This window comes from Amblyomma maculatum, chromosome 1, assembly GCF_055883805.1.
Source record: "Amblyomma maculatum isolate TAMU_Amacu chromosome 1, ASM5588380v1, whole genome shotgun sequence".
NCBI classification, from domain to species: Eukaryota; Metazoa; Arthropoda; class Arachnida; order Ixodida; family Ixodidae; genus Amblyomma; species Amblyomma maculatum.
This window is the reverse complement of record NC_139344.1, coordinates 6,384,667-6,396,956: the sequence shown is the minus strand read 5'-3', so window position 1 is coordinate 6,396,956 and position 12,290 is coordinate 6,384,667. Positions and strand designations below refer to the sequence as shown.

The window sequence follows — 12,290 nt, the reverse complement described above, 5'->3', positions numbered from 1 at the left end:
CTACACGTTAGCAGAAGAAAGAAGCTGCAATTCAGGAACTACGTCGGAAGTTTCGATTCTTGTGAGTGTGCCAAGCACAGTCATCTTTCCCAACAAGTGTACTGCAGCATTCACAAGGTAACCGTCAGATATAGAATCGTTAATGGGTCTGCAATGAAAAACAAAAGGTGCTCCTAATGCGAGGACGACGCACACTCCATACAAATAAGGCTCTGTTAGGAAAGCAGGAACTTGATAAGGACAGGGTAGATAGACTCGCGTGAGACGAAATTCAAAACTTCAACTTGAGTTAAGCGAGACGACCATGCGGCGTGACCACGTTTTTAAGATGCCTTTTGCATAGTTTAGGCTGAAGCAAACTGTCGCCCCCTTGACGCGACAACCCGGACATGAGATTGGACCGCAATCTTGAAACTGCCTGGCGTGTGGCTTGCAATGTAGGTTTTTTTTTTTTTTTTTTTTTTTTTTTTTTTTTTTCTGATGTGCGGCTTTAAAGTTTTCCTCCTTGCGATGCCTTAACTTGTTGACTGGGTTTTTCTGTGAATGACATTGTCGTTTTCGTTTCCTCGCGTATTTCTAGCATTTCCGCGTAGACCATGAGTGCCTTAGAGGTAGAAAGAAAAAATTATTTGGTAAAAACTGGCCAGGAATATGTGTATACATTCCGAAAAAGACCAGTTCCGGTTTCGTGTAAGTAGTAAATAAGCTTTGGCGCTAACATTTTCTCGTTAGGTAGAAGCAAATCTTTCAGACTTCCTAGGAAGCGTTCCACCAAAGGCACCAAAAATAAAGAATTGTCGCAAAGCATGACAACTGTAGTTTATCTTTGACCGCTTTCCCCAAGAAATCTATTTCGCGTAATTGTGTTTTGCAGAATGAGAAATGATAGTTGAAAAGGAGGACGTATGAACTAGGTATCTAGCCTGGAAAAAAATATTTACGGCGCGCAAAAAGTGAAGAACTATTTATGCGGATCATTCTGTACTGACAATCCAGCTTACTGGTCGGCATCTTTTTCATCATTTCGAAGAAGATAGGCCCCTGTATGTCAAACAGGTCTACAGTACATCGTTTTTTTTTTCTTTCTTTTTGGTAGCGCATGAGGGGAGCAGCTGGTAAATTATTTGAGAGAAAGGAAGCACAATATATTTGATTTATATTTTGAGCGCAGGTTTTAGGACTATAGTGCGACCTTGCTACACGTTCTCCGTGTCTTAACTGAGCGCACTCTGAGGAGTTTCTGCGTGTTTCCTGCTCGTTCGCTCTCCTTTGAAATGTCCTCGACAAACTGGAACCGAGTTAAAAATAGATTAAATATTTATGAGAAACGTTTTTGGAATCCTTGTGAGGAAAAGCACTGTATTTAGGGCTCGTGTAATACTGATTGCGTATATACAGAAATCAGCATGCTTGAAGAATACATTGACGTTCATGAAGTACGACTGATATTACGCAAAAGCACTTGTGCTGATTACCTCGTACTCTAGAAATATTCGTTTCAGATATGTTCACTTTAAATAGAGGCCAGAACGAAATTCCACAACCCTTCGGCAGGGTTTATTCGACTCTTCTAAGTGCTTTAAATAATCGAAAAAATCCCGCTCTTTGAAGTATGCGACAGCAATATTTATCCTTGGAGTCTAAAAACATGCTCAAAATTATCTGCGAATGCTTTAAGTGAATAGACGAAACGATTTTTATGCGCACGGCGTAGAAGCACAAACCCTCAGGCAATAACTCACCGCTCAAACATGTCACATGAAACGATAGCACAAGCTCAGGAAGTCATCACAAACTCCCTCGCAGGTGCAGAAATCAAGATATGTACTGAATTATAAACCACTCTCATCCTAACACGTAAAAGCAATTGAGGAGCCTTTGAGCCATTCCCAGCGATGTACATTATAATATAATCGAGATATGTGAAAAGAATTATTGGCAATTTTAAATAGTGTGACATATCCGGGGCTAGACTGTCACAATAAACCATTGGCGACGGCTCTCAGGCTGCGTGACCGGGTAGAACAAGCAGCTCTTAAGACAGAAGGCCTGATGCAAGGTCGGTAAACCTTGACATCGTAGTCCAGTTGGCCGAATGAATCAAACGAAAAAAAAAAAGATTGGTGGATAGGCGAAATGAAAATGTGATTCTGAACTTTACACTTTTGTGCTCAGAAACTTGAGAAATTTCAGGTGGCCGGAGCTAGACATGGCAGTTAATAGGCGTCAAATGGCAGACTGTTAAGGCAGCTTAAATTGTTTCGAATAGTCCAGGCACTTAGCAAACTTGCCGCTCCTTGAAATAAGCTCACATGAAAGTCATTCTTGTATATCAGCATAAAAACAAACATAGCCTCTATCAGCATTATAAATAAATGTTTGACGTGATCAGGGCAAGCGTGTCTTTTCAGATAAGGGACGGAATTTTATTATACAATTAAGCGCTAACGCCACTCTTGTCGAGCTAGAGCGATTCATTCATTTATTATGAAAGAGTGATTACGATGTCAAGTGGCCAGACACCAGACAAACTACTCACAAAGAAATGAACCTTGTCGGTCAGTGTGCTATCATGCTGCCAGTCTATTATGATGCACATCTCGGAGAGATTATTATACCTCCATAACAGGCCAGGTTAAGAGCACTGGCCGTTCTCACTTGGGATGCTAACTCGGGTTGGTTTAGCTGCCTGATCCGTTTAACTTCACGCATTCGGGCGCGCCACACGCGTTCAGGCATACACAGCCACGCCCGCCGCACATGCTGAGAGTAGGCGTTGTGCCGCAGGCGCGTAACCGTAGATAATGAGCTAGCGGGAAGGCCTTGGACGGAAACGGTCATCGCTGGCCCTCTCCGCAGCAAGGGGCACGGGAAAGGTGACCCCCATAACTGCAATCTTTTGGCTATCGCCTGCAGCAAATCGCCTGGTGCGTCCCTTGAGCATCTTCCCCGAATTGTCTCACCACGGCCAGATGGTGCTTTTCGGCGGTTTGCGAGCCGTTAAACTACTTTATTTTCATCGGATGCTAAGGCGTCAGCTTGCACATGTTTCATGCCTTATTTACATGAGTACCTAAGTCGCCAAGTTGACAGCGCACGTTTAGTGCTTCGATATTTTATGCGCTTCTCTTGCTCTTACAAGGTTCGAGGTCTCAGGATTCATCAGTCAAATTTTGTTTTCCGCTGGTAGAATGGTAGCATACCCTGGCGCATGACGATATCTCAGATGGCTCCTGAAAGTCTATTTTTGTACCCGCTCTGACGGCTTAGCGATTCCGATATTCGAGTGCCGAGTCCAAGGTTGTGAGGTCGAATCCCAGCCTCGGCGGTATAATTGCGATGGTTTCCAAATTCAGAAACGGTCTGGTGTTGCGCGATACCAGAGCACATTAACAATCCCAGGTGATGGATATCAACGCGCAGTCCTCCCAAACGGCCCCTTTCTTGTGCTTAAACAACCAACATATACTATTGGTCGAATCCATTCTTGTGTTCTCGAGAGGTTAGCTAAAACGGCCTTCGTGACTGTTATTTTTAGCTAATGTAACCTACCTGAAAATCCCATCGAAGCTAAGGTGATGCCTGTTGTGGCTCGATGCATTGAAAAGCGTACCTCCAAACGGCTTACACATTACTGATACCAAGATACGTTGCGCCTCCGGCATCGGAATTCATATGTACATTGCGTTGGTGGCCCCATCTGATTTGTTTGCGTTATAGCCACGCTGAAAACGTTCCAATTGAACCAAAATCCACCTAACAGGACAGGAGAGAAACGCGAAAGTTTTTTTTTTTTTTATCCGCATGAACAATACTGCTGTCCAGCAGTGGGAATTTGCATGCAAGTAAGGAAAACACTAGCTTACCACGTGCTTAAAAATTATGCAAATATTTTGGCCAGTATCAGCATGCTGCTTGGGATTTGGCTCTTTTTAGTAGGAAACTCTATTTTCGACTCAATGTTTTTCTTCTGATTTCTTGAACACATGTTAATGACCTCTTGATAAAAAATGACTTAAAATGATTATGCAATAAATGCAGTGTTTCATTTCAGCAACGGAAAACAAACCGTCCAGGGCATTTGGGATCTACGATTTATTTTACGTTTTTTTTTACAAACGCGATGGCTAGATGGCATCCTCGAGGCGCTATGTGATATTAGGAGGACAGTGGGAGACAGAAAAGCTTGGCCTGATATGGTCCATAGGGACACGAAGAGTCGGACACGACTGAACGACGGAACTGAACTGACCATGCTCAATTCGTGATAGGCACACACAGGGCACAAATCGACAGAACAGCCACTGGTCATATCTTTCTCAGTCGGCTTCAGCCACTTTATCAATAGAAACAAACTTAGGAAGATAATATCAACTAGCCACCTTAAGCATGCAAAGGCGCAACACTCTTTCCTTGTCGGCGGAGCTAATGGTCCCTTCGTTATAGCAGTCTTGCGGGTTCAACGCTCTCGATCCTTTCATATTCTTTGCCGCCGATCGTAAAGTATAGCGCTGGAGAACAAATGAAAGCAACCGCGCTCCAAGCAATCCTATATATGAGGTTCAGGCTGAGAAGGAGGACACTCGTGAGAAGATTTGGCTCATTTTGATTCGAACATTTTTTGTTTCTTAGAACGTGTCTAAGGAGGGGGAGGCCGAAGCTAAAGGCGTTGATACGCCTGACGGTGCCTCGGCCCCCCGCGCATATATTAAGCTCAAAAATCAATCAATAACATTCGGCAAGCGAAACTGCACCTAAGAATTGTGTTAACAAAGGTAAAAACAGCGCATAATTTTACACAAACCACACAGAAAGACAAACAGAATGGGCGCTGACTCCAACTATGTTTATTGAAAGCCACATGTGGCATGTATATAGCCAGAAGAAGGTGAACCCATGCGCATGTCTTACATGTTGAGACAGAAAAAAACAAACAAACAAACAGATAACACGCACTCAGAAGACATCGTCTCATAATCGCGTATTTTTTAGCAATATATGCTCACTTCCTCGTAAGGAGATAGAAGTGGTGCTGACACACATGCCCCCTCTATTTTTGACAAAAACGTCTTCTGCCAGTTTGCGAGCTAATCTATCTATAGAATTTCAGTCTCGCCAAGTCGTGGTTCACAGTTTTTTTTCTTTTATTTTTATTAATGCAAGAGCGGCAATGGGTGGGTAGGTTTTTGGACGAATCTGATGCGTTCCCTAACAACGTTTTATGTTCAGCAGCACGCTCGTTGACGCAGCGTTCAGTCTGACCGACGTACAGCTTGCAACCGTACACCTCGTACCGACGTATACCGTGCAAAATGTGGCTTTCAATAAACAAAGTTGGAATCAGCGCCCACCCTGTTCGTGTTTCTGTGTGGTTTGTGTTAACTTTAGAGCTGTTTTTGTCTTTGTTGCCACAATGTCACACCAACTAGCCCAGCAAGAGGTACTGTTGCACCTAAGAAACCGAAAAAAAAAAAAAAACAAGCACAACAGAAAATAAGGAATATCTTAGTACAATAGAAAGAAGTACGAACATAATGCACTTCACAATTACCGAGCACAACGTAAATATTCCATCAGGCAAAGAACATCGCGAAGGTATGACTGATGATGAGTGCTATATAGCACTCAGAGTTTCGGTTTGAAGTAGGATTTATACACAGGTTTTTTTAGCCGTCATGAAAAAACTGACGTTGACTTGTCTTTTTCAAAGATAAGATTTATGAATTTTATTGCCACTGCAGCATAACTGGAATTAAGTTTAGGTTTGGAACCTGACATTTTGAACAGATAAACTTCTCATTTCTTGACGAAATCGTTCATGAGCTGATGTATGCTATGCGATATTAATCCAGTGTGGTGCGCTTTTTTTGGCGTACCCTGCTTATTTAATATTTAGGTTTAATGAAATCCTCTTTAGTAGCTTTCTGGATTTAGGCAGGTCCTAATTAATAATTATGTTATCTCTTTCTTCCGTCTCAAAGAAAATAAAAAAAAAAGTCTAGATAAGCAGCTCGGTGTATTTTATACTTTGCGTTTTGGTATATACAAAAACAAAAGAGATAAACATTGGGAGAATACCCTGTCTACTGAAAATATGCTGAGAATGTTCAAGGGTAATAATTAAAGGAAAGCAAAGTTTTTGGTTTCACAAATGGACGCCCAAGCATAATGGTCGATATTTCCTGACAGAAGAACAGAAAACATAAGGCAAGTTCAAATCTACGATCAGTAGCTCTCCGAATCAGTAAAGGAATGAGACATGTTTATAGTCTATAAAAACCAAACCGTAGCTGTCTGATCTCAACTCAGGATCTAAATCCAAACTTCCCCTTGAATAGCGCTCTTGGTCATGCGGAGCAATAAAACTTCAAATCGATGACCGGAAAAAGCCACCATATGATAGTATGATGGAATACTGAACGCTCGGGAGGTTCCGCTGCCTTCTCTTTGCCAGTGAGGATTCCATAGTAGTTTCCATGGTTCAGATGTTCATTCATCCATTTGCTTCCTTTTCTCGTAGTACCGGGTTTTAGAAGGAAGTTTCGCGGAATGGAGCCTGCTTTCTTGTGAGGTATAACTGTAAATTAATGTCCCAAACATATCAAATAACAAAAATTCCATGATAGAAAAGTCTGCCATTGCAATTTATTCTTAGCCGAAGGCTCTCTTCGGTGAGTTGTAGCGCATGAGTAAAATAATTCGGAGGTACCATACTGTTTCTTTCGACAGTGTTGCGCTATGCGCCCAAATGAGGTTTTGTGATACATATGAACCACCCGGATAGAGGAGTTCATCTAAAGAGTCTAGAAGAATGTTGCAAAGAAAAAAGAAACAAAAAAAAAAGAAGATTCTTGAGTACCTTTCACGACGCGCGCAAGAGAGGCATCGAGACCCGATGAGGCTTTTTTGTTGACAAGTTTGATACTCGTTGAGTTAACAGCCAAACGCAACATATACGTTTTACGAGGTGTAACTTGTTAACACTTTCAACATGCAGAATGGAGAGTGATATTGCTTGTCATATATGGGTCGTGCAATGCCGCAGTTGAAGACAAATGCGCTGTAACCGCCTGTGCGCTAAAAGTAAAAGAAAGAAAAAAGAAACGCTGCAATAAAGATGTGTTTTAGCCCGAATCAAGTGGAGGTCAAACGAAATCCCCGGGATGCAACGATAGAAAGAATGCATTTTTCGCGGCGTATTATTTTACGTAGCATTGTTTCTGTAGCTGCGATCGTAATAGCCTCTTTCACGTTGAGAATAGTGGCGTATTGCCTGAGAGTAACGAACGCTTTACAGCTTCCAGGAAAGTATAATGGACAGTCCAGGTGTGACTGTGTTCTTCGGCCTGACCGTTGTTGATACTTAACCGAAACAGACATCAACGATGACGAACCGAATTTTTACTCTAAGCAAGGCGAGACGGTGAAAAAACTCACTGCACATGCTTACATCTGCCCAGCCATTTTCTTTCTCGGCCGCTGGCATAACAACCATCAAGCCATTGGGTGCCGGGGGGAGTGGACGACCAAGAAACCAGTTCCGAGGATCAACAACTCTCTCGTGAGGCTCCAAGCAACAAACTGCCCTCTCCAGAGTACTGTGCCGCCAGGAAAGGGTTCAGCCCTACACCACCCAACGACAGTAGGTCTGCCGTATATGTTTCTTCTTTGCTCAAGCGTAGTGCAGGGCCCGTAGGCGCGGACCAGCCCGCAAAAGACGCGGTGGTACGCGGGCAAGGTCAAGCGCCCCTCTCACGCTTTCGGATGCCCCCGTCCCGAGTGACACGGGGCCGACAGAGCGGTGCAAGGGACGCCCCAAAGAAAGCGTGCTCATTATTTTTACTTTGTAGTGAAGAATGGAGACAGAGTGGTGGGGAGGGAGATAAGGGGCAGATAGTGCGATGCACTTGGTTTTTTTTTTTTTTTTTTTGTATTGTTTGGGCTATGACTCCCCGATGAGGTTTTTGGCCGGTAGCAACGGCGCGGGGCTACGCTGCGCTTTTAGCCTCTGCTTTATGCCTGCCGCTGTTGGGGCTTCGAGGTGAGGATCAACGAAACTGTATAAAAGGACCGTTCTCAGCACACGACGACACAGATCGGGAAGGGCATCCAAACCGAACACGCCTCCATACTCTCCTTCAGTTCGCACGATCCCAGTGTCAACCAAGACAATGAAGGTAATTTGAGTTTTCTGAGGCACTTTCTTGTTAATAATGCTTATCTTCTAAATCCTTGAAAGACATTGGTTATGAACCAATCTCTTTCAACTATAATATCATATTGTCTCAGCATTGATTTTTTGTCTTGTAGTCAGTGATGCACATACAGTTTTTGTCTATATGAGAGCACGACGAACCCCATCAGTCTTTGATCATAACTATTGATCACTTCCACAGTTGGAATAATGTAGTAGAGGTGGCGCGCATATTAGGTACAAAGCAGACCTTTGTGTCTCCCGATTCTCATCCATATGCACGGGGTTTGAATAGCTGCTTAAAAAAAAAACAAACAAACCTCGGTGTACATTTCTTCCGGCTTGTACAATGCATTTTATTGACGATTTGTAACAGCTAGCTAGTGCGGTGTGCTGGCCAAGACTTCGTATATTACACTTTAGGCACGCTCGGGACTTGGGGTGGTGTTTATACTCGACGTTGTTGAATCGTAGACATTCGTGAGCTTGTGCAACATGCATTGAGGCCTGAGCGTGTATAACGCAGTGGTGATCTCCTTTAATTCTAGTGCACTTTCACCGTCTCCCGCCTTAAGTTCCTGCTTTCGGAGGTAGCAGTGGCGAGATTCGGCTTGAGCCAGTAACGATGCATGTGAAGAAGTTTTGAGAGTGCCATAATATAGTTGATATGACCAAGTGTAAGGAGGTACCCCACGTTGAACGCACCAGTTATAGCGCACCAAAAAGAAAAGAGGTAGAAACAGCTAATTTTCTTGGCTGTCATAAAACTGAGGTTTAGAAGCTTCATCTGCGGCATCTGCGGCTGTTTTCTGCCTTGCTACGTTCAGTTTTTAATGAGTGACTGTTTTGTGAACCGCAGCCAAACTACTTATTGAGCAGAATGTACCACTGAAGGCACCTTGTAATTGTTTACAAAATTAGCACAAGATGTTCATTATAAGTGACTGAGATTTTTACGACCAGAATTCATGTATGTTTGCTTTTATTTTTTATCGAACTCTGAGTTTCTGCCTCATGCAATTTTATTCTTCTGCGAAACAGTTCTTTGTTGCAGCCTTTCTCGCCGCCCTGGCTTGCGTCTCTGCTGAGGAAAAGGACGTTGAAGGCCGTGGCGGTCTCCTAGGAGGCCCCGCGGTACTTGGCGCCGGGTATGGCCCAGGCGTTGTTGGTGCTGTTAACCCGGGCCTTCTGGGAGCTGCCGCACCCGGTTACGTTGGTGGTGCTGGAGTCGTCGGTGGCCCTGGACTCGTCGGGGGCCCCGGAGTCATTGCCCCCGGTGTTGTGGCACCAGGAGTCGCAGCTCCTGGATTCGTGAACCCGGGACTGGTCGGAGGAGTCGGTTATGGCGTCGGAGGTGGCTACGGAGCGACGCACGGAGCCGCAGCTGGGGGCCACCAGGCTGGATTCCAGAAGGGAGCTGCAGGTCACGCTCAGGGATCCGGAGCGTACGCAGGGGGAGCAGCTCACAAGAACGTTCAGGCTTTCAACAACCAGCAGGGCTATAGCCACAACTCTGGCTTCGCCTCCAGCGACACCAAGACTTTCGGCGCCGGACAACAACAGGGCTCGACGGGATACGTTGGCGGAGCAGCTGGGCACCAGGCCGGATTCGGCAAGACCGCGCATGGAGCTGCCGGCGGCGTCGGTGGCGTCGGCTACGGCGTTCACGGCTAAAGGTAAGCTGTCTGGTGTAGGCTACACAAGATGAAAAAAAAAAAAAAGGGATCCCTGAACCGCAAGGCGGAAAACGGCGAATGAAGCTTTTCAGAACGTATTCTTGAGTTAAGATGATTATTACGTCGATTACTATGTAAGCTTAATGTTGACTTGAGGCAGCAGGTTGGAGAAATATTGCATTTTGACTTTGCTTTTGTGACGGATAGAACAGAAGCATGAAAATACCGAGCAAGTGAACGTTTTGGCAGTTTGCAGAACTCCCACATATTAGTTTTTATAAGATTTCCGATTGTTCTTTAATAGCAAACTTTTGAAAGTTCTTGCAGATTTCTGAGTAAAGGCATTGCATTAAATTGCAACATTATAATGGTGTGTGGTTGACCTTTACATGTTGTTACATTGCTACCTTTACATATAAGGTAGCTAAGCTCAAAGCTGCTTGATTTTTTTTTTATAATTTGACCTGGTCTAACTTTGTTGTGCATGTTTGTTTCCGCAGAAACTACGGACTGACCCTTCCCGATCTTGGCACCTATCATGTTTTCGCTCACTCTCGTCGATGGGCATTCAAATGTTACGTTGTGCAATAAATGTTGCAGCACCAAACCACACGACTCCCACGTTTTCTTTCATGCTCTTATTCGAGTGCATCTCAGAAAGGGCAGCATTCGCGAGAGTATTTGCTGTACTGCGCGGACCTCGAAGCTGTTAGTCTGGGTGGCGGCATAACTGCACAACACTCTGGCTGGTGGCAATATGAATGCCACGAGGCGAACAAACAAAATACTTATATTGACCATGTGAACCACCCAGCATTTACATGAGTCAAGTTTAAATAAGAGATAAGTAAAAAATACGGGGAGAGCTAATGCTATAAGTGCCCCCGGGCCACAATTATGGCTTCCAGAGTTATGCTAATTTTCTGCCCGAAACAAACGTAAAGGGCACCGACAATATAGCGACGGCTTCCCGTCGATGGGTTCGCCGTCGTTTTATGCGTTCCATTTGTGCTGCACTGGAGAGCAGTTCAACCGCAACACATAATAAGACAGTCGGGAGATAGTCGCACGTGGTAGAATAGATGTAGGAAGGCCTTCCCAGTACTTCATTACGGCTGTCAATTAATTAAGGGCTGTATATAACAGCTCATTTTCCCCGTTATATTAGGTTTAATTTCATTGTCATTCAAGAGTAGCATATATTATTACAGGGTTATATTTTTAACGTTTACAGTTTTTTCTTTTAGAACCGGAAGAGATATATACTTTCTTTAGCATGTGCGCAAATAGACAAGTAGACGCACCGTGCAATAAGCAAGGCGCACATTACTCGCGCTGCAAAACTAAATAGTTCAAAATGATTCCCTAAAACGTAATAATCTTTTTATTCTTGATTCTAGGGCCGGATTATATCGCGAAACTAAAGTGGTTTCAACATTAAAGGTGAGCCTGGTTTTTAAAATTTCGTAATCTGCATTGTGCTTCGAAATACTGAATCAGAAAATACGCGTTTGATTCTCGTTCAGTTGGCTGTTGCGCGTTTCGCATTTACATATTTACAAATGGGGTTGCTGGTATTGACACTGAATCAAATACACATGTGTGTTTTGCATTTAAATGACGTAGAATCGCTTAACGATTTTAGCAGTGATTCTAGGCGGGAAAGCCAACTCATCCAGCTTTGAAGTGCACATTGTTCTTGTTTAATATTAGTAACCACATATGCATATCACAAGAAAATTTAAAATCCGTACTCAATTTTGATGCTGGAGCCTTTTTTGGTGCTGTATTATTTCAATTTCACGATATAATCTTGCCCCTGAAACGAAATATCAAAAGTTTACCAATAAATTTTAGCTAATTATTCTTATAATTCGTGAGGTAGACGTCACCGCCATGAAAAGGTCGCTAAACCTCAGTCCTTTTCGTAGCTATACCTATTGTTTAAACCTTTAACAATTTATCAAAAAACTATTATATGTGCGCAAAATCACCTAGTATACTGTAGAAAACGTCAGTTTCGTGCGTGAGTAGCTCTAACATAAACGCGACCTCTTGCAACGAAGGGGTGTAGACCAGAGGGCCTAGTGTCGATAACATAGGAGTTTTTCCAACTCGTTGATAGCAAAACACTCGACCACGAGTCGCAAAACCCGTTCGCAGCGGTGCCACTGCAGATGGTCTCACTCAACGTTGTCGCAAAATCTATGCACGGTGTTTACCTGCGAGTAGAGCCTGTGCCAGCAAATTTCAAAAGCATTTCACTAATACCGACTCTACTTTAGAACGTGTGTACGCCCATTCTGACTGACACTGATTTAAGCAGGGCTGGGTTGCTGTAGATTGTAAATATCTCTTATCGATATTGCACAGGAGCAACAATGCATACAAATGTCAATTTTATTGGTAATGGGGGAAGG

At 43.7% G+C, this 12,290-nt stretch overlaps 1 protein-coding gene across 1 annotated transcript in view; it reads left to right on the top strand.

Moving 5' to 3' along the window:
* LOC146201562 (uncharacterized) overlaps positions 1–10,477 on the top strand; it is a 39,657-nt gene extending 29,180 nt beyond the window's left edge. Inside the window, exons 3-5 of the mRNA XM_084598505.1 lie at positions 7,461–7,642; positions 9,236–9,870; positions 10,371–10,477. Of these exons, the coding sequence (XP_084454631.1) occupies positions 7,461–7,642; positions 9,236–9,868 (815 nt within the window). The 3' untranslated portion in view covers positions 9,869–9,870; positions 10,371–10,477. The remainder of the gene's footprint in view (positions 1–7,460; positions 7,643–9,235; positions 9,871–10,370) is intronic.
* The last annotated feature ends 1,813 nt before the right edge of the window (positions 10,478–12,290 follow it).